The sequence below is a fragment of the Lepisosteus platostomus genome, chromosome 4 (assembly GCF_059453375.1).
Source record: "Lepisosteus platostomus isolate fLepPlt1 chromosome 4, fLepPlt1.hap1, whole genome shotgun sequence".
Classification (NCBI taxonomy): domain Eukaryota; kingdom Metazoa; phylum Chordata; class Actinopteri; order Semionotiformes; family Lepisosteidae; genus Lepisosteus; species Lepisosteus platostomus.
Genome location: NC_142614.1, coordinates 64,582,939 through 64,607,143, shown reverse-complemented (window position 1 = coordinate 64,607,143; position 24,205 = coordinate 64,582,939). Strand labels below are relative to the sequence as shown.

Genomic DNA, 24,205 nt, shown 5'->3' with positions numbered 1-24,205 from the left:
AGTAGCCGCTACGCCTGAAGCAAACCAACTTTCTTCCCTCAAAAGGGTGACCTGCTCGGACCCGCAGTCAACCTCAGTGCATAGAGACTTTCTACTAGTCAGCTGGACTACTAGTAGGTCCCTGAGAGAAACATTGTCTGCGCGATGCTGACAGATTTCTCCCTCCTCCCTTCTTCTGACTCGGACCTGCATCAGGACTGGCCCCGAGCCAGCGTCGTGCCGATTGGATGTTGCCACAATAGAGCCTGACAACTGGATTTTGTGTCCGTGCCCAGGGAAATACGAATATATATCTGGATAAGTAACCCAATTTTCTACATTGCATCTCAAGAATTCAATTGTTACCTCAACATAAGTTGATATCCGTTTAATTAATATGAGTAATGTATTTACTTTTTGAGTATCTAATGTAGAAGTTGTATTAATGAGACTGAATAACGATATGGTATAGCCAAACAGTATACTGAAGTGTATTTCTTTGTTTTGCATTTTGATAACCCTCACAGTAAGATCTGTATTCAGGCAGACCATTATATGTTTTATATGCACAATTTATGTATTAATGAATGTATCTCATGTATTTGAATCCAAGTTTGTATTGCTGACTGTTCCTGACGATTGGTTGTCTAATAGCCATAAAAGAATCACCTCGTGGTTTACTGCTACAATTAATAAATTGTCCCAGTAAATTCACAAAACTATAAAGGGAAAAGCATGCAAAAGCACTAGTTCATACTTACTGTAGATGGGAAAATGAATGGGCAATTCTGTGGAGTAGATACAATTGATGTTGACTATATATTATTAATATAATTCTATGATAAAATCCTCAGCAAACAACTAAAACTTTAGGATTAAAACCTATATACATATTATTTAGAAAAATAATATGCGAGTGTTTGAGCTGTGTGCAACTATTAAGAAATGTCTCAATTTAAATGGATTTACATGATCAGTTATCACTTGTGACAAAAAAAGAGCCTGATAATAAAAGTGAGTAATTGTTGTTTTCAATACCATTTACTTGTCATAATATACCTCACAGTTGTTTTGCACAAAAATACTATTATGCAAGTTTAATCATTTAAAAACTGTGACTATCAAATACAACTTGTTTATAACGGATTTAGGTTACACTTTATTCAGGCTCCAGTGTATGTTGGTATTATAATAATGTTTTCAGACAGGAATCTACTATTGATGGACAGGGAATTAAATTGAGAAACAAACATTCTTTATCGTGCTATGGTTCAGATACATTTTTAGCTTTGAATTGTCTTGCTTTAACCGCAGTACATTAGTCAACCTCAGTTTTCTGTTCCGTTTTGAAAACTTTACATTTTAAATTACTTTACATTACTTATGAACATTACTTCTGCCCTTGCACAGTCTGTTACAAACCTGATAAACATTCTGTTTTAAAAGGATCTGACTAACGTTTATATTACACACTGCTTATACTCTTAGAATTGTAATACTTGTAAATGATTTAGAAACAGTTAAACAATGTTTTCATTCATTGCATTCAATTGTTTGTGTAATAATTTACAGTATATGAATGTAGATTGAATATGTTTACATATAGGGGTCGTTAACGATAGAGGTCAAGTACAGTATTGGTCAAATGTTAGTGAGTCACAAAAATATTTAGTTAAAAGTTAAAAATAGTAAACAGTACCAGAGAACTTAAAAATATTGTCTGTTATTTTTTATAAGGCTTTTAATAGTCATGTGCAAGATTTTTCCTCAGGGGGTGTTTTAAGTATGTTACAAATAAGAATATAGGTGAGCTGAAAGTTATACAGTTGCTCAGATAGGTCATTGACCCGATAAAACAAAAGGTACCACTAAGCCTTTATAGTGCTTATACATAATATAGGAAAGAATGTAGGGATTCTGAAACATGGATTTCTAACTTTGTGGTTTGGTTTTTCCAGCTTATGTTTGTTAATCTTTATTTTGCGGAAGTCTTCAGTTTGTTGAAAATGTAGCCGTACTTTCAGACTATAGACATTCTCATCATATTGTACCAGTTTAAAAATGGCTATATTAACATACTGTACAAAGTTCTTCATGATCAAGGTCCTTTATATCTTCAGGAGGTAATTATCCCATGTCTCTAGCACATACTCTGAAGGTTACAAGCTCAGGCACTCTGGTTGTGCTAAAATAACACATGAAAACTGATGATGTTTGAGACTTTTACTGTGATAAGAGAAGGTTACACAGAAGGGAAAGTACTTGAACCATCTAGCTTGTTTAGTAGTTACTGTATGTACTTTATGGAATTCCATTCATGTAAACATTAGGTAGGCTGAAACTCTGAATGTTTTTGAAGTAGTGATATTTTTTTTATCTGAATATGCTTATATTCATTTTTACATGTTATTGTGAGGTAGTGAAAGGTAGCTTCTGTGTGAAAGCCACCATCTTGGGTCAAAATCAAGCCTTCCAAATTGGAAAATGCAGAGTGGGACACAGCTGGTCTGAACGAGTAATTGCCACTCAAAGGAAATGAGATTCTATGTGAGGAAATGGAGCTGGCTCTATGTGGAATAAGCCACACCTCTGGACTAATGCAGAGGCTTATAAAACCAGTTAGCAGTGAGGGCTTTTACTCATGAGAGATTGGGCTGGCTCAGTAAGCCAGGTAGGCTAGAGACAGTAAGTAAAGCTAAGCAAAGACCAATAAGGAAGAAGACTGTTTAGTCTTCCCCAAAGGGAGACCTATGTTTGAGAGCTAGGATTATAGAGGAGGCCATGATGAACAGTACAGACCATGTAATATGCAAAAAACTAAGGTGGTATACTGACAGTGTTGAGATGACTGAATATGTGTTGGAGAAACTTGGCTATATTTTATACTGTAGTTTGCATACACATGTGCATCTTCATCCTTTAGATTCTGTTTTCAGTTTTGTCCGACTGCTTTCCAAACTAGAGTCGCTATTAGTGGAGATGTTAATTTAGAAAATATAGTGTTTACAGAATTAGGTAACAATGTGTTGATTAATGTTTTTATCATCTTGTAGACCTTTATTTCATAGTTAATCTATCAATACACAATACATAACACATAACTCAATACATAATTAGAATTATTTATGTTTCCATTCTTTCTAAGGAATAGACCAGCTCATTATGTTGTATGTGTATTCTGTGTTTGCACTCTTTATTTTTCTCTTCATGTATAATTTGTTATATTGTCTTGCACTTTTTCCAAAAGTTGTCCTCTCTGTCTGAAATCTGTCTGTCTCATACTGATGGGTAATTCTAATATTAATGTTGACAGGTCCACTGTGACATTCACTAGAGAGTTGTTAGTTCTTCTGGATCCTTTCTCTTTATCCCATTTAGTTACTGTCTCAAAATATTTACTTTTCCTTACTCTGGAATAATTGTTAAAACACATTTCTTACTACTCACATTTCCTGTCTCTGACTACTTTCTAATTTCTTTTACCCTCAGTATCTTCCCTTCTTACTGTACCCTCAAAGATTCTGTGCCATTCCCTAAAACATTTTGATTCTGTTAAATTTCTCCCTTCCTTGTACAAATCACTTCAACTCAGTTCCAACATCCTCTGAGTCTGTTCTGTATAATGAGGAAGTCAGTTGCATTATTGATGCTGTTGTTACAGAGCACTCAAAATGGTTCCTCAGCTAACAAATCTGCCCTGCTTCTCAGAATTCTGGCAATTAACAATTCTTTCATAGAAGGGAACAGAGGTGACACTCTTCTAAGTTAGCTGTCCATTGTTGTTTTTGGGGCAATAGTCTTAATTCATACAAGAAAGCCAAAGGATAACATGAAAGTTAATAATTCTTGTATTTTACAATTTCTAATCAAAAACATGCAGCACCACTTATCTAAAGTGCTCTTCTAAGAAGCTTTTATAAGCACCTGTCTATCACTACTTCCAAAGCTAATTGTGTAGTTTCTTTGGATTTCTGTACTGGCAAAATTGAACATAATTTGAATGAACATTTTTAGTAACTTTTAGTTCTGTAAAGATTAAATACCCAGCTACACCTCACCCTCCTTTACTTCAGAATTTTATGCCTATTACAATTCTTAATTTATTCCATAACTCCTAGCCTACTTAGTGCATTTTAAGACCTGGTTTATTTAAGATAATACTTTGAATTTCTCTATAAATTGTCTAATTTGTCTGTATCTGGATGCTGTGTTCCTAAATCTCTTACAATGACAGAAAATACCAAACAAAACTCTGTAAACCTCATCAATTTTAATTTTCTACTTATCAGAATCCTTGAATATACAGTTGAGGTCCAGCTACTGAACCATTTGAACTTCTGTAATCTGTTGAATTAATTCTTGTCACGTTTGAGGTAAAATCATAGCACAGATTGCAATGATTTAATTACCTTTTATTAAATACTGATTCTGGTCTAAACTTTCTGTATTGCTTGCAACATCTTTTCTGCATGAGAGGCATGGTAATATTGTTAATCCAAATGTGTGGAATTTAGGGTTTATACGAGACTCCATGCTCTCACCTGAGTAACCATGCGGTGAATCTGCTTTTTTTCCCATCTTTGTTATACTTCATGCCCACGTTCCTCTAAAATTTAATTTATTCTATCTTTAGTTCCTGACTTGAGTCTTCCAAATCCCTTTCTTTTGTCTTCTCACAAAATACTCCTTAGGACTGCAGTGAGTTCAGAGTAATACTGACAGATTTTCTCACTCGTTTTATACAGTATTTTTTTTCTTTTCTCTACACTTGTTTAATATTCATTCCAAAGGCAAAATTGCAATCGTGGTCTATAAATATCATAAGAATCCAACCTTTGTCTTACTTTGTCATTATTATATCGTCATCGCTGTTCGTCGATGCGGCCTCACAGCTCTTTGATTCTGGATTAATTCCAGCCTGGAGAGCCTAAGGTGTGGAGTTCATATGCTCTCCCTGTGTCCCCTGTTGGCTTTCATCCAAGGAAACACTGACTAGGTTAATTGGTAGCTCTGAATTTGACTTGAATGCATGTCCTATACAGGGTACAGCCCAGCTTTGTGTCCTGTACTGCTGGGATAAACTGCAGAATACTTCAACTTCCCTACCAGTAATAAGAGACGACAGATATTTACTGAAAGTGGATTAAGATGGACATATTTTAAATTGCCCTTCATAATGTATTTCTGTATCGTCTTATTTTTCCACTGATATGTTTACCTTAAATGTTGTATTTTACTTGCGTGCTTTCTTGAACATTGGAATGCCACCAATACAAATAATGATTTGATTATTTTAGGTAGCCTGCAGGCAGAGTATGATTTTAATCCGACAACTGAGGTTTTTTTTAAAAAAAATACACTGATATGAGAGAAAGTGGGGTTTCGGTTGGAAAGACTGAAAGTGTAATTGGAAGGAGGAAATCTTATATGATGTACTGTAACTTCAGAGGAAGAGAAGGATGATGATGAAGATGACGTTTCTTCTTACAGTATGTCTCTGTACAGTATCTCTTCGTCTCTTCGTCTCTTCTCTTTATCTGTATTCCTATATTTATGCCGTGGTCCAGTCCCATGCAGGCTGTGTTATCATCTGACATTGTAAATCGCTGTTGAATTATATATTTTTTTCATTGGATAGTGTTAATGATGATTTAACAGTGAAATTAATTAACCCAAGTAAATATTAAGACTCTTTTTTGATCATTAGCAATATCCCCCATGTTTACATTACTCCTGGCGCAAGGGCAGAAATACCAGCAAGCGATACCCAGGAGTTTAAGTAAGGAGTTCAAGCTAGGAAGCACAAACATTGCTAACCTTGCTAAAACTCAGCTGAGAACCTCCACCCCAGTCACAACAATATCTATGATGTTTCTTGTTGATGTTTTTGTGTGTACATTTGGTAGTTTTCAGTTGCCCTTGTTACATATTCCCTTCTTTGTGTTCCATAACATGAATACATTTTTTCAAGTATTTAGTACAATATAAAAAAAAAATATACAGAGTATTGTACTCTTTTGACTGATAGCATTGCAGGCTGCTTGACAATCCCAGTTCCAAGCAAAGCCCATCTGTTTACAAACATTGTGTAAAGAGTTCCATAAGAAATGAGTATTATGCAACTTTAACAGTTGGAGACATAAGAATAACAGTAATATGTCTGTATAATATAAACTTTACATGAATGTATTTACAGTAGATACTGTAAATGGGTGAATTTTAATTCATGATTATCAGTGATGCTGGGGAGTGTGATCAATCGAAATCTTAAAAAGTTTGCTCAGTCTTACTCAAGACTCAAGACTTACTCTTTTATATTCTCACAAACATGTTTTTGTTCTCTGTAAACAATTTATGAAGAGATCTTTTTTTTAAATTGCTCTGGAATGGCAGATGTCTAGCCTGTATTAATTAAATATGAGAACACAGGAACATACTGTAATACCAGTTAAAATTGAGATGAGACCATTTTGCTCATCTAGCTAGATTCTTCTTTTAGTAACTATAATTGATCCATCAATCTCATCCAGCCATTTTTGAAGGATATATCTATTAAGGCAACATGATAAGGCATCTTATTCCTTAGTCTCAAACTTTTGTACTGTATACTTCTTTACTCAGTAATATATGTTGTTCTTGTACTCTGGGCTTATTCCTCAGTAGCAGTTTCTTCTTTTGTTTCTTGATAAGCAAAATTCCTTTAACATTCTGATTGATGTATTACAGATACAGTTCAGCCACTCAGAACATGCTTTAATTCTTATTTCCACATTGCACTGCGGCACAGCATGGTGTATAACTCACTGGCCAAAGACAATTTATAGCTGGCATTTGCTGGTGCAGAAGAGGTTAGTGAAAGGATTGTTTCATTGCTTTGGTTACTAAAGGGAATTTTTTGTAGATGACAATAAAAATAACAAAAGTCTCATAGAGACTTTTATTTTTTAGTGGTCCTTTGTATTACAGGTTAGAGGATTTTAATCTGCACCCAACTTTGGAGCAGTATTAGCAGGTATTTTATTGATATCCGGTTTCTTTAGTCTCTTAGTTTTCCTAAGGATATCAGAGTCACCTTCCCTGAGCTCTTTCAAATTTCCAAAAACTTCATATTTTGTATGACAGCCCAAATACTTCCACATGCCACCTTAAGCATTCACTGTCCCACCTGGTGGTTTAAGAAAGGATTGCAGTCTTGCAACGGAATATTTTTAAAAAACGCATTGGAACATGCCGTGTACACTGTATTAAAGCACACAATTCGTTGTGCGTTCAGAATAGCTGGATTTGTAGCTGTGAGTTGTGCAATTTTATCATAGCCTTTTGGTTGACTTCTATGTTTGCTATATAGTCTAATATTCTGTTTGTCTGTTTTATTAGTTCCTTACATTGCCTGGAGGTTGAAAATAATATTAACATAAAGACATACAGTCTTTTTCCGACTATCCGTATGCAACACCTTGCACCTGAAACAGCATCAGTACAGTGGTCCTAATACAGATCCCTGTGGCACTCCACTAATTTATATCATCCTGATTGGAACATTTGCCCCTTATCCATATCCTTTGTGTGCTTTTGATTAACAAATGATTAAAGTACATGCATCAAAGTACATGCATTATACACTGTGCTTGAATCAGATATTTCTGTTTCTTGTCAAAGAACAGCAAGTTAGTAAAGTAAGACCTTTCCTAAATCCATATACATAATACTCCTTAGAATTATATTGGCATATACAGTATATGATCCTGTAGTTTAGTGCTATTTGTTTTTATAATCTTGCATTTAATTGAAGTAAGATTTATTAGTCTGTAATTACTAAGTTCAGGTTTGTCACTTTTAATGGATACACAGAGGGAGCTGGCAGCATTGATAGTTATTTATCAATGCTGTTCCTTTTTCCTTTTGTTGAACAGTTTCTGTCTTTCCCTACAGTATGTCTTTCTAAAATCTTTTTTTAACCTGTGTTTGCAGCTCATCAAACACCTTTACCATAACAGTTTTTTTTCTGTTTTGTGAAGTGCTTTACTGTATATCTCCTTATATTCTTCTTAATATATGTATTTAACTATTTAAGCCACTGGTTGCTGTTTATGGGATAAGTACTGCAAGTCTCTCTCGTGCCTCAAGCAGAATCTCTTGACAGCTGATGTCATCCATCCTCCACTGACTCTATATCTATCCTGTCCCATTCTAGTACTCTTCAGTTATTTCTTTCCTCATATTGTAAACTTTTAATTTGTACTCTACATGTACTGTATCAAAGTAGGTTTGAAAGCATACCGTCTTACAATCACAGTAGGTGCTCTGAAAAAGAAGGCAGTTATTAGCTGTATGTAACAGTTTAGTTCAATCTGTCATTGTTGATGGGGTTTCCCATCCTACTGTACTGTATGTGAGACAATACATCCTATTGTGTCCTTTACACATACATTTCTAAATTTATTGTGAACTAGAAGTATAATTTCAAAGCAATTTATACTATGAATTGCATAAATTAACTAGAATTCCATAGTATAAATCAGTATGAATTATACTGTGATTTTATTATTTATACTGTCATGCTGAATTAGAAGTTATATCCAAACTGGGCAGTCTGTAGCATACTTCTAACACTGTGTCCTGTGAATAGGTTTGATGCATATAGATTCTGAGATTATTGATTTATGTACAGCACGTTCTTGTGCTAGAATGCTATTTTTCATGTACTGTGTATGCTTTTAAGCACCTGCTTCTTCAATGTTGATTCTACTGTGGTGATATCTTTATGATTAATTATCTTATGGATCTCTTTTCCAATTAAAATTTCCCCTTTCCTTTCAATTTTAAAGTTTTTGAATTTCTGTGTATCCTTAGCCCTAGCTGATGGATGCCCTTCTTATTCAATTGTAGTCTGTCATGCCTGTGTGTACAGGCCTTGCAATAGAAGAGTTTCCAGTGGCTTGGAAAGCTGAAGCCTTCAAATTTCAAATTTATTCAAATTTATAGTTGTTAACCTCCATAGCATATTTTTTATTACTATCATCTTAAAAACATATTTTCAAATAGTGCCCCTGCTGCATTATTGTTGCAACTTATGAGGTGCAAGTCTGAAGCAGGTTTTAATGTCAAGTTTCAGATCATTTGGTTCCAAAGACAATAGTAATTTGAAGTCTGAATGAATGAAGAATGAAGTGGCAGTCAGGCAACCATCTTAGTTTAAGAGGGAGCTTAATTGTCCGTTGTTCATTCATATAATCTATTTTAAATAAACTGATTTTAGATAAGGTTGTTTGAATTAAATATTGTGTTAACAAATCCCTGTCAAGGATAGTGTGTACTTTAAGGACATGCTCATGAGATGCCAGAGTCCTGGGTTTGTTGACCAATTTCAATTTGATCTGTCCAGGGTTTCTCTGATTCTTTGGGACAATGCTGATAGAGTTCCACTGGAATGGTGACATACTATTCTGGGTGCTCCCTTCTGACTTTTATAACTCCAGTGTCCTTTGCCTGGTTACAAGATTTACTTTATATGGAACAAGACCCTTCCTTCTTGTACTAGACAGTGACAATTGAGTACTTCAGATAGTCTCAATGTATACAAACAAGTGCTACAACTAGGATTTAAGAGTAACTGGCTTACATACTTTGACAAAACTGCCATCCTTTCCATCACTTACTTATATTGTTAAACATTATTATTACAAAAAGCAATTATTAGTCAGGAAAAATGGAGGCTACTGTACAGCACAAAGACTGTGAATGCCACAGTAGTGACAAGCATGCTTTAAAGGGGATGGTAATTTGCATAGATCTCCAAATCTTCCAGAGCAATTACTGATTCCTAACTGGAAATTAACTTAATATCTACATCACTAACAACATGATCATGCTTTATTGCCAGGTTTTAGTGAAATGTGAAACTACTCTATATGGTGTATTAGCTTATATTGCTCTCATAACTGCCAAAAAAAATCAATAGAAATTTGATCAGTAGAAACTGGTCCTTTCTGCAGTTCATGAATCACATGGAATTACAGCCAAATTTACTTTACTTTACTTTACTTTACAGTAAAGAAGTCACATTGCTGTGGGGTTTTAACTGTTTTAACCATGGCAATATGTAGGAATACATCTGCTTGCTGTTCAATTGAATATAGTAGGGTCTTAGACTACACTTCATTGTGCAGTGAGATAAAATGCTAAGTTGTCCTAGCAATAATATTCAAAAGCAAAAGTAAAAGCAGAGTTATGTAACTCTAACTTATACTTAAGTTTTGTAAACATTATAGTTTTTTCTATTTTATTTTTGTTTTAATTTGCATTACAAACATTCAGATTTTTCAAAGTTAGATGACTGTTTTCATACAGCCTTATATACAGATAGATACAATATACAGTGCAATTCCTTATGTCTGTGCCTCAGAGATTCATGCATTTAAATGAGGACTTTTTTCTCCTTTGCAACCCATATACTGTACAGTACTACGCTTTTAAGGAAAAATATTTGATTAAAAAAATATAGTTTAATACATTTTTATATAAATATATTATATATATATAAAAATACAAAAAGACTTGTGATATCATAGTTGCATTAGTCTATTCCCCTGAGTAAATACTTGGTGGAAGCACTTTTGACAGTAGTTACAGCTGTGAATCTGTGGGGGTAGGTCTCTAACCAATTTTGTACAAAAACTGCTCAAACCCTGTCAACATTATTAGGGAACATTGGACAACATTTTAAACTGATGTCATAAATTAGTTTTATGGATTCTGACTGTGTCACTCCATTCATTCTCCCTTCAATCATTTGCCCTTTTGTTTCTTAGCCACTCCAGTGTGGCTTTGGCTATATGCTTGAGGTCATAGTCATGTACTTTTGCGCCAATAATTTTCCCTTCTATCCTGAGAGGTACCCTTCCAATGAGAAACATAGCATAGTACTTGCACCATCCTTCATGACAGGGATGGTGTTCTTTGGGTGATGTGTTATGTGTTATGTTGGTCTCTGATCAGTCCCCTTCTTGCTTGGCTGTCCAATTTGGAGAGATGGGCTGATCTAGGCAGGGTCTTAGTTGTGCCATACATATTCCACCTTACTATCATACTGACTGTGCTCCAAGGGCTATTCAAGGGCTTTGACAGTATTTAATACCATCAACAGATCTGTGCCGTTCCACCAACTTTTTCCCAGAGTCCTTTCAAAAGCGCTTTGGTGCTCAAAGTTGAGTCCTTGCTTTGAAATGCAGTACAAAGCAGAGGGAACCTGCAGAGACAGCTGAAAGCACAAGTAGTAGTTGTTAACTTGTAGTGAGTCACATGATTTCAGGATAAATTCAGCTGACACAAAACATTAAGTAAAATCTAAAATAAATAAAATCAAAGGTTTACCACCATTTTTGAGTTACTGCTGAGGAGCCCCAGCAAGACAGTAGTCAGTGAATGGCATGGTACAGCAGTCAACTCAGCAATGGATTCCACAGGATGTTTTATAACATCCTATATCAGAATATCAGAAGTTTTATAACAATTGCATCATGATTAAGTGTGAACTCTCTGCCATGTTATTCTCAGTTGAAGCAGCATGGAAGCAGTCCCAGATACTTCATGAGCTTAATTACTCTCTAGCTAAAGGCAAAATAATTTTGTTGAAGTTGCTGTTGTTGTTTAAACGTGGGTGTAATTTCCCAAGTGTATGCTTCGTTATTGATACATTACAATATTATTTGCTGCAGATATTTTTGTATTAGATTTTTCACATCATGATACGGGAAGAACAGATTAAGGAATAATCAGTGTCATTCTTGAAAACCAATAACGTGTGATAATGGCATGAAAAACATGTAAGGATGTTCTTTTTCATTTTTCAATGCATTCAGCTTTGTTTTTTGTGAGCACTGTTTTGTACATGAACTGGTAGTATTTAAACGATGCTTTCAAAAATGTCAAAGATGATAAAAGTAATAGCTAATTTAAAGTTGAAGATCTGTCTTTGGAGGTTGCAAGGAAAGATAGGATGGCATTATGACAGGTGGGGGAGTAGTGAAGTTTAACTATGTTTGCAATTCACAGCAAGATTTAAAATACTCAGAGAGCTCGAAACCATGGTTTATTGTGGTCCTAATGATTCCTCTGGTTAATTAACTTCTCAGTAAAATCATTAGGACTTCCATGATAAAGAATTAATAGTCATCAGTGTCTGGCAATTCATAGGTCATTACCCTGACTCCATACGAATGGACGACAGCATAAATATAGGGCAGACAGGACAAAGAAAGACAAAAAATAGGAGGAAAATTAAGACAGGAAGAAGGAACATCATCATCATTCATCATCTTCGTCTTCATCTTTCTCCAAAGATTTAGCCATGCAAGAAATCTTTGCTCTGATCAGTCTTGGAGACCACATTCAGACTAAGTATTCTGAGCGCTATTGTAAGAGAGCTTGAGATCGTATTTATTTTGGGAGATCCTCATATCTAATGTTGCGTATTCCTCAGGCTAACAATCTTCTATCCTATGATAGTGATGCATTGTTAGAATGGGAGAAATTCCCATTCACTTATGGTCATCCTTCTGTTTAGAAAGGGAGATTTAAGTCTGGATGGCATTCTTTTTCATTAAGAAACACATATTCTCTCTGTATACATTGTTGTGATTGTGTATTTGAATAACAGATGCAGAGTACTGGGTTTGTAGGCCTAAAGGAAACAGGACTGTGGAATGCACAGATTGGGCATACAATATGTGGTATAGTCCAAATGGTGTACAGAACATAGTGTACTGCTGTGAGTTGTATAGGTGTGTCATTTTGTTTATAAATATTTAACTTATTACCTGATTTACTGTATTACTCATTATTTATTATCAGTGCTTTTATGATAGAGAATAACAACATTTTTCCTTAATGTTTGTTTTATTCTGTTCCCTGTATTGTTGCTCTTACCCCCATAAAATACTATTTTTTAAATATCTTTTATATTTATGTTAAAAGATAGTCATGATTGTTTCTGTATTGTGTGAAGACATTTGCTGTTTTAATCTCTTGGTATTTTCACAATTTAAGTATAAATCAACATAGAGTAGTAAACTGATTTATATAGTCTAAATCTAAATAAATTCCTAAAATGATTGTTTGTCTTTATGCCATCTTTAGTTTACTTTACCTGTATTGCTAGCTGTTACAGTGATTTAGCATTGGGTTTGATGGCAGTGAGTCATTGTACAGTAGGTTTTTTAAGTGCAGCCCTTTTGCTTGTGTGCTGCTTCTTTCATTGAGAGCTTCTTATTGGAAGCCACTGAAAAGGCTTCTTGCCTTAGGCTGAGCTCTTCAGAACTCAGTGCCAGTATCCATTGGGACCCCATAAACAAATGAAAGTCTCAATAGGCACACGAAGCTTATTAGGCCCATTAGCATAAAAGTGAATATGGAACCAGTCAACCCCTAGCAGGTGTTGTGAGATGCCTGCAGCAAAACCCTAGTGCTTTTTGGTGGCAATATAGTGCTCAGCTCCAAGCACCAAAAGGTTTCTTTCATCCTGACTGATGTAGCGTAATGCTCCAATGGCAAAAGCCATATGCCTCTTGGTTAACTGGAGCACAATGCCATTACAGAATTAACAAAACGTGACAGAAATGTGAACATGGAGTGTGTAGAATGAAATCCTCACATACTTCTCCTCACCACTTACTGTATAAGACCTGTTTAGTGCTCTCCAATTGTTTTATGTATTGACTTCACCAGCTTGAAAACATCCAGAATACAGTATATGCATTTAGGGCAGGACTGTAAGAAAATAAAATCAAAGGACAGTTATGTGAACAGTACATGTAATTGTGAGAAAAATATTGCTAGGCCTACTTGACCCCTGTAGATTTTATTGAAGGTTTGAACCTCATTGAAGGTTTATTGAAGGTTTTATTGAAGATTTTATTGAAAGTGTATGACTTTTATGAGGAGGGAATTAGTTTCATGGCATGAATGTCATGTTTAACAATGAGTCAAAAACTCACTGATCCTTGAAGTCGTTCAGCTGTTTTGCTCTTTGTATGAGAAAGATGTGTTAAAAACTGACGTATTCATTGAATTATGAATCATGGTTAATATGACTTTTTATTTCAAAACTATTAAACTCTTCCACTGGATTCAGGAAAAAAAGGGTTACAGAGTGGAGCTTTAAGGAGACTGAAATAGATGCTCATTACTTCATATTGGTTGGTAATGTTATTTTCCTTTACAAATGGCATGATGTTTCACAGCTTTAGCTAAGAAACTCTATTTAATTGGGAAAGCCAAACATCAGAAAAATTGTACACAAGAAAAGACCATTAGGTTGAAGCTCACCTATCAAGCTCTGTGACTAATTGATCTGAGAATCACATCCATTCTCATCTCAAATGATGAGGATCTCAGTCATTTTTTAACAGTTCATGACATCATCATAGCTGAGTAGCTTGTTTTAGACTCCCTTTTCCCTTTGCCTCCTGTTCTGTTTCGGAAACACTTCCACATTGTTTTCATTTGTGCCCTCTTCTTTGTGTTTCACTGTTGGTGCTGAAGAAGTCCTACAGTGAAATTCGCTGTCCTGTCTCTGTTCAAGCCTAAAACAATTAAATTCTTTTAGACAAATCCCTTGAGACCAGGATTGTCCCTGGTTGCACAACTTTAGAATGATTCCACGTAAGCAATATTTTTTTTTTGTGGTGTGATGACCAAAATTGTGAATAATATGTTAATGAAGTCTTACGGGTGCATTGTACTGCTTTAATATAACATCCATTAATTTTTGATCTGCAGTTTGGTCTACATAATAAAATACCATTTGCCCTTTTTATTGCTACCCAACATTTTCTTACAGTTGTAAATGACATAGCAACATAAACACTTACGTCTTGCTCATAACTTGCTTCTTCAAGCTGTGTTTTCCGTTTTGTGTTTCTTCAGAGTAACGCACTTCATTTAGCTACATTGCCACCTGACAGATATTTGCCTTTATAAATCTCTTTTTTAAATTTAATTTGCTATTTCTACAATGTCTGATAATCCTCTTAATTTGATATTGTTTGCAAATAGGACTAGTTAACCTTTTTTGTACCAGATTCTGGATCTTTAATATAAATCAGAAAGAGTAATGATCCTAAAACAGATTCCGGTGGTACTACCCTAAATACATCATCCCAATTTGAACATTCATCCCGGACCTGTACTCTCTGTTTTTATCCATTAATTCAGGTGCATGCATTTCCTATCATGATGCATGCAAAGCAGACACTGATTTCCTCCTTTATTTTGAGAATTAACCTTTCATGAGGAATTTTATCAGAACTTCATATCAGAGTATTGGCCTTCTGAAAATCTAAAAATACTATATCATATGCCTTGTTTGTGACCTTTACAGCATAACTTAAGAACAAGCAACACCAATGTTTAACTAATCCATATTAACTGTCCTCTAATATCCCATTACCATACAGATGATGCTCTAGTTTAGTTTTAAGAATTGTGTCCATTCATGCAATAGAAGAAAGGCTTACAGGTTTATCATTATGAGGTTCAATTTTAGTAACCTTTTGGTAGATGGTTGCAGTACATGACATACAGTACATTAGCAATTTCCAGTCTATGAATATTAACACCATTTTTGTTGTTCATAGCAGGGCTAATGGCCAATGGCCTCTTGTTTCCTGAAGTACAATTTATAAGCAACACCAACTGCTCCTGGATGTTATGTTTGTCATCTCCCTCATCCAATTGTGAAAGGTTGTTTTTCCTAAAAGTGTGCCAACCTTAAATAAATATATGAATTGGCATCTGGGGGAGGAGATAGACATAGGGAGATACGATACCTGCTATTTAATATTGTTTTTATATTACTACACATTTTATTTCCTCAAGCTGCTTCTGGGTTAATTTTATCAGATTATATTTTGGTTTGTGATAGATACAGTGATAAGATCTAGCCTGATGAGTGCTATGGTTCTGTTATAGACTTTATCTACATCCGCATACAATAATTTGAATAATGTGTGATTTTTTTACCCATATATACATACGTTACCCATACTCTTTTTCAGTACTGTACGTTGACATTTGTATTATAACCTGAATAGTCTAAGGAATATTGGTAGGCTGTTCCTTTTAGTAGATGAACTTGTAGTGCCTTCCTGAAATATAGAGAAATCCCATTTCATCCAGAATTAATCATTGAGTCATAATGTTTTTTTCTTCATTTATAGTAAATGTTTAGATGTCTTATTTCTGTTAAACATTGAGACCATACTTTATATACATATAACTCATATCTTATATTACATGACAGTTGCTCTGCTTTTTTGCAGATTGTAAAAAGTAGCAGAGAGACCCGAGACTCAGAAGATGGCTCCAGACAACACACAGCGAAGCTACTCCATTATACCTTGCTTCATCTTTGTAGAAGTAAGCACTTATTGATTTCTGTAGAAATGCATAGTTATTTTAATTTATTCAATTTAATCATTATACAAATGTATAAAGCTAATGACTTAAATGTCTTGTATTGGACATTCATTTATGTACACAGTGCCGTGAAAAAGTATTCCGATTTCCTCTAGTATGCAAATTGTTGACACTGAATGTTTTCAAGTCTTCAACTAAAATCTAATATTAGATAATGGGAACCAGAGTGAACAAATAACTCATTTTGTTTTTACTTATTTCATTTATTTAATGAAGTCAGCTGATTGATTACAGCCAGCCCTGCTCAATATATACCTAACTTATTTTGACCCTTACCATCAGACTCAAGTTGCCAGCACAAAGATTCAACAAGCACATTATGCCACGATCAAAGGAAATTTCTGAAGAGATCAGAACAAAAGTTGTTAATATCTATCAGTCTGGAAAGGTTAGAAAGCCATTTCTAAAGCTCTGGGACTCCACTGAACCACAGTGAGAGCCATAATCTCCAAATGGAGAACAGTAGTGAATTTTCCCAGGAGTGGCCGGCCTGCCATAATTTCTCCAAGGGTGCAACGAAAAATCATCCAGGAAGTCACAAAGGATCCGAAGACAACATCCAAAGAACTGCAGGCTTCTCTTGCCTCAGCTAAGGTCAGTGTTCATGACTCCACAATCAGAAAGAGACTGGGCAAAAATGGGCTTCTTGGGAGAGAAGCAGGCGGAAACTTCTGCTAACCAAGAAGAACATAAATGCTCATCTCTCATTTGCCAAGAAGCACCTGGATGATCCCCAAACTTTTGGGAGAATATTCTATGGACACATGAGTCAAAAGTGGACCTTATGTCTGGCGTAAAGCAAACACAGAGTTCCACAGTAAGAATATCATACCAACAGTCAACCATGGTGGTGGTAGTTTGATGGTGTGGGGATGTTTTGCTGCCTCAGGACCTGGAAGACTTGTCATAATTGAAAGAACCATGAATTCTGCTCTGTCAGAAAATTCTTAAGGAGAATGTCCGGTCATCCGTCTGTGAGATGAAGCTGAAGCGTAGTTGGGTCATGCAGCAAGACAATGATCCAAAACACAAAAGCAAGTCCACATCAGAATAGCTAAAAAAAAGCTAAATTAAAGTTTTGGAGTGGCCTAGTCAAAGTCCAGACCTAAACCCAATAGAGATGCTGTGGCAGGACCTCAAATGAGCAGTTCATGCTCGAAATCTTTCTGACAATGTTTCTAAATTAAAGCAGTTCTGCGAGGAAGGAGTAGACTAAAAGTGATGTGAAAGACTGATATTGAATTATAGGATATGTTTGGTTGCAGTCATTGTAAGTAAAGTGGCGCAACCAGTTATTAAGTGTTATTGGGGGCAATTACTTTTCACACAGGGGATATGAGTGTTGGATAACTTTGTGTATTAAATAAATTAAATAATAATAAAGAAAGTGTTTTTTGTTCACTCAGGTTCCCTTTATCTAATGTTAGATTTTGTCTAAAGATCTGTTAAGATCTGTGACAAATATACAATAATAGAGGAAATCAGGAAGGAAATACTTTTCATGACACTGCACAGTATATAAACAGCCCTACCCTACCCATTATTAGAGAATGGGATGTTCTGTAGGAGTGACACATTCTGAACAATGCAGTGGGCATGACCCAGGATGTCATATACCGAGTAATTCCTAATGACTTTAAAGCAGTAGCAGACCATGCCTGCTGGCTGTGATGTGGACAATAAAACTGATATATGACTGTACAGTATATAAGATATATAAAATCATACCATATACAGTATCTTGAAGCATGATATTCGGTAAATGTGCCTCTCGTGCATTGCAGGAGACAGTAGTTCAGACAGTATTCAGGTTTTACAGGTTGTGTTTGGTAGATCAAGAATCCAACAGAAAGTATAAGTCCTAATGATTTGCTACCATTTCTAAGAAAAGGGGTAGTCCCTATGGATTGGAGAATTGCAAATGTCCTCTGCCCATCCACAAGAAGGGTAAGAGAAATGTACTATGCGGTTTAATTATAATACCAATGAGCCTAACCTCTATTACATGTACGTTTATGGGAACATTTTTAGAGCTAAACTAGAGAAACATCTTTACAGAAATTTGGTATGGAAATTAGCAGGGAAAAGGTAGATCTTGCCTAATCAGCTTGGAATTTGTTATTTGAACAAGCATCAACAGCAATGGATACATACAGAGTATGTGATAAGGTATATTTTGATTTTCAGAAGGCATTTGATGAAGTTCCTCAGAAATGATTAATTCTTAAATAACAAGTAGCATTCAAGGACATGTGAGTGTTTGTTTTGAGAAGTGGTTAATAAACAGAAAACAAAGTAGAGATAAGTGGTTAATACTCAAATTGAGGTGTTTTAACTGGTGGGGTACCACAGGGATCTGTACTAGTACCTCTGTTCTTCCTAATTTATATCAATGATTTAGATTCTGGGATAGCTTGAATATTGAAGTTTGTAGATGATACAAAAAATTGGTGCATTAGCAGACACCGTTGAAACAGCAAATAAAATTCAGAAACATTTAGATAAAATTCAAAATGCATGTGGGTTGCTGGTCTGTGTTCACTGTGGCTTGGTGCAAAGTTTACAGCATGGAGAAAGCAACAATACAATGTGAAACACTGAGTGAGAAGAGGTGTCGTATAAAAAGGCTGAGGTGTTTATGTTGGCATCATTTACATGATTACAGAATAGGAGGCACTTCTTTCTGTTGTGGGAGTATGGAACACGCTGCCCACTCATGTTGTTGAAGTCTATACTCTAGCTTCTTTGAAGAAATGGCTGGATGACATCCTTGGATCAATTAGCAAATAACTCCCAAATGGGCTAGATGGGCAAATGGCCTCCTTTAATTTACAATATATAAACTTTCTTATTTTATTATGCTGTTCACATACAGTGCCTATTGAAAGTCTACGCCCCCTTGGAGTTTTTAAAATTTTATTGTGTTACAACATTGAACCATGATGTATTTAATATAATGTCAAAGTAAAACAAAATCCAGAAATTTGATTAAATTTAAAATAATATTATGTGGTCTGTTTCTGATGAACACTTGATCACATAGGACTCTGTGAGATTGATTCATATTCTTAGCAATGGTTTCTCACCATTTCCTCAGACACTCACGAAGTGTCATAATATGTACAGTACTATCATAATTCCTTTCACAAAAAATCAACAGTTCTAGTCCTCCCTGTGAGAAACTCAATGACACAAACACATCTGCATTACACTGTCTGCAAACTGTCTCAAATCATTCTATGGACTACTGCCACTTGCTCATTAAAATCTAACAGTATATAAAGGAAATAAATATTGCAAAACTATTAAAATATTTTAAAATGTTTAATTTATCAGTGGTCGAGATGTGTATTTTAAGAATTTAGTTTTCTAAATCAAAATATAGGTTTCTTCATAAACTACTGTGACTATTGAATGACTCTTACCTCACAACCTTTCAAAGTGTGTTTTGTGTTATTTTAAATAAAACTTCTGTTTTAATGGTAATACACCTTCTAATGTACAATGTACTGAGAATAAGGCATTTTGATTGTTTTCTTGTTGCTTTGTGATGTATATTAAATAATATACAGTATAGACAAAGAACTATTATCATCATCACAAAATTAATGAAGTGAGATTGTGACAATTTAAAATGTGATGAGGTGTTTTTTTCCTTTTTCCATGCTGTGAACTTTTCAGCAAGCCACAGTGAACACAGACCTGCAAGAGGTTTAGAAGTTTTAGCTATCCTATTTTCTGGGTTTTTGATTTTGTTATAAATGAATGTTCTCACATTAGTTGCTAAAATAATCTATGTAACTAATGAGAGGACAGTGTGTAAATCCTTTTCAGTATGTAAAAAGATTTGAAAAAAATTATCCTCCACTTTGCATAGGAAATGCGGAATATTAAATATTCAGCCTAAATGAGCTGTGTATTGCAAGCAAAAAAGCATATGCTGATTCATAATTCCAATTATAAAGTACACGTATGCAAAAAATAATGATCGAATTGTAATAAAAATAGGGTTTTATTTAAAATAAAGATGATGCAGCACAGCAAGTGAATAAAACTGTTAATTACTAGACATCCCTATCATTAATTAAAGTTAGCTATAACTTTACAAGAGCAAGCAATCTTAACTGTAAGCTTAGAAGAAATATTCAGACCTTTTAAAGTGTTAATGTACATCTTCAGAAATCCTGTAAAGCTTCTGCATGTAAGACATTTAAAGCCAAAGCACCAAATCAAATATTAAATATTGCTTTTTTTAATACAGTAGGGTTTTGATGTTTTGAAGGTTTTGTGCAGATAAATGTCACAAATAGTCAAATTGGCTTAAACCCAGATCTAACCATATACAGTTGCCTAATGTACATTCAGTAGTATGTATGGTTAAAACATACTGTATGTAAGCAACCATCCCTTATATAATAATTTATGTACTAATGCATTGGCTTTAGGTTAATTAAAATAACACCAATTAGCCAAAACAGTAATAAGAAACTTATAGTTATCAGCTAAAATAACACAAATTCATCCTCTGTATCCTGCAGATACCTGCACTCTCTCTCTCTCTTCTTCCATGATTGGTCACCAGGCTGTAATCAAAAGGGCATTAAACTAGGTTGTCAGTAAGACTTAAAAGATTGTCTTCAGCCAGTCATTCTCCATCCCATAAGCACAGAATCAGGAGTATTACAGTACATTAAAACAAGACCACGTTCAGATGCGGCTGCTGGGTAGTGGGTACTTGGGCAGGGGACAGGAAGAGGATCACTCACAAGCATATGCGTATGTACAGTACACATAATCATACATATGTACACATACAGTAAGTACGCATATGTACACATAATGACACACACATATGTTTACATACAAATATGTACACATATGCATATGTACATGTCTGTACATATGCAGATATGTACACCTATACTGTACATATGCACACATAAGTACATATTCACACATGTGTAAACATACAAGTACACATACCTGTATTCAGAATACACACTTGATAATATACTGTAGCAATTCGCAGTGCACACACTGCATACTGCACTGCACTTTTTAAAAAATATTCTGTTGTTGGACTATTTTGTAAAACCACCAGGTGGCGCAGTGAATGTTTCACACAGCGTGTGGAAACGTGGACTATCGTCAGAAAATCCCTGGTTTAGAATCCCTGTCAATGCTGAGCCCCATTCTATATTTTTTTTCCAATTATAGAATGTAAGTTGTATACTGTTTAGACTTTTACTAATTTAAAACTATGTATTACAGTATGTTAAATATTAGGTTAATTCAAAAGTGGGTCTATTTTATAAAAACAAAATTATTCAGTGGATATATAAAAAGTTATTAATATACTGTAGCTTGTGTGAATGTGATTTGCTTTTTTCTGGTTTACATCAGATTTGAGATAATCTCTATTTAGTCTTAATGCAATGAGTAATCAAGAAACAATTTAACCTTAATTTAACTCAATTTTGATTTAAAAATATGTTTCACACCTACTCTTCTGTAGTGGTAATATAGTATACCTGATGTACATACAGTAGGTGGTAGTGGTAGCTAAATATAAAAAAACAACGTGCACAACAGTATTCCACCTTCTTCATTAACATTTTATGCATCAAAGTCTTTAACTTGGTAACTTACGGTGGTTATTTTGGAAATGTTTTGATGTGCCATGCTTGTTGTAACTATATATAGTTTATATACTTTATAAAAAGCTATAATGTTTTAACCTATTCTAAGAATACATAATAAGAACACTGTACTTGCTGAAAACAACTTAGTTATTAGTTACAAGTTATTGTTGAAAGATTTTACAACAATAATCAATAATAGTGATTTAATACCACTTGATAGGGAATATTAATATAGAATCATACAACTAAAGAAATTTTGGCAGCTAAACATATCACTTGTTGATATATTGGAAACATTTTGATGTTCATTTTAACTACTTTTGCTGTCCTTGTACAGTAGTTGTAATGGACTGTAATAGGCTAATGTAGCGCATTGTACTTAAGTGGCAGTTTAGCACAGTGGTTTATACATCTGCCAGCTACACAGAAGGTGAACATTTCGATTTCCAGACAGACCATTGCTTTGTTTTTTTTTTTACGTAGCCAGATATACTGTATATAAAAAATAGTTTATTATTATAGCTTGTTGTGAATGCGCCTCTTTCAGTTTTACATCCACATTGGGAAAATCTGTATTTTGTCTTAAAGTAAATTTCAGCAACAAGTAATCAGTAAACAATTTAACTTGATTATGAAAAATAATTCAAAAGGGTTTAGTTAGGATCCACCCAGACGATTCAGTAACATCAGACTCAATGAAGTACATTGGACTATAGCGGCGTGATAAAGGAAGAAAAGCCATTTTATTTTGAATGGAAAATGGGAAACATTTTGTTTACACAGAGTCGTTACCATCTGGAGCAAACTTCTAGCCAGTTTGTTGAAGTTTAAACCCTGGACTCTTTCATGAAACAATTGGACACAATTTTAAATTCAGATAGATTCTATCAAATAACAACCAAAAGCGCAAGATGGGTCAAATGGACACCTCTTGCTGGCAACTGTTCTGATGTTCTTATACTTACATATGACATGACACTGCGCTGTGCAGAAACCTTGCTTAGTTGTTGCTACTCTAATTAAATTTAAGTGCTCATGACTTTTATCATAGCAGTAATGCAGTGTAGTTGTTAGGGTTTTAGATTTGTACCTGCAAGCTTGTGTGTTAAAATCCCAGGTGATGTACTCCTTTAAAATATCCTAGTATATAAATTAATGGAAATAAGGGTTGTTTTGGATAAAAGTGTAAACCAAGTGATTAAAGATAAGATTGAAAGTTTTAGCCTTCACACTGTAGGAAGACGTGAAAATACTGTGTAGTTCAACTTGACTTTTTAATGAGCACTCCCTTTTTATTTTGAAGTTTACTAGATTTATTATTTCTAATTTGACAGGTTCCTCATGGGAAGTTATCCAGTTTTAGGAACCTGTACCAGCAATGGCAGGACATAATGAATGTTTCAGGATTTGAGGTTCCTTTTATTTTTGCCCATAATATAAATATTAATATTATATTATGTGATACATAATAATATACTATATATTTAGTATTATTAAATTGAATAAAAATCTGAGCTAATTTAACGTTTTTTCATAGAACGCTGCAGCATTTCCCTGGCCATAGGAAACCTGTTATTTTTAAATATCTAAAAATTGCTTGGCTCTAACCTTTGGATTTGTGCTGCATTAAGCTATGGCTCTTTGATTTGCAATAATTGTCATATATTGTAAGATCTGTCAATTGACAGAACCAAATCGGAAAATTTGTAGCAGGTGGTTAACAGCATCCGTCAGGATTGATTTGCATTTTGTGCATGTGACAGATCTACTTGCTCATCTCAGTAACATATGTTGCATCTGTTCATAGTTCAAGTAAAAGAAAGTGTTACTGTCATGAAAGAGGTTACTTGGTACTTGAGTTGTATATTCATCCATTAGCCGAATGGCTTTTGGCAGCTTTTTACTCTATCTACCAGAGGTAGGATTTGTATGGCATAAATTAAGTATGGATAAAACTTAAAACAGAGAATGATTGTACTAAAGAAAGGCTTGTACCACCCACCTGTCTTCCTTGTACTTCCTAGCAGGCAAACAAATTCTGTAACTTAATCAAAGGCAAAAATGTGAAATGTCTTAATTTCTTGGAGTGTTACCGCTGATAATGAAAT

General features: G+C 34.6%; 1 protein-coding gene across 1 annotated transcript in view; it reads left to right on the top strand.

Annotated features, from left to right (window-relative positions):
* The window catches only part of plppr1 (phospholipid phosphatase related 1), an 82,173-nt gene that overhangs the window by 16,699 nt on the left and 41,269 nt on the right, over window positions 1–24,205 (top strand). Inside the window, exon 2 of the mRNA XM_088630242.1 lies at window positions 16,299–16,395. Within this exon, the coding sequence (XP_088486368.1) occupies window positions 16,336–16,395 (60 nt within the window). The 5' untranslated portion in view covers window positions 16,299–16,335. The remainder of the gene's footprint in view (window positions 1–16,298; window positions 16,396–24,205) is intronic.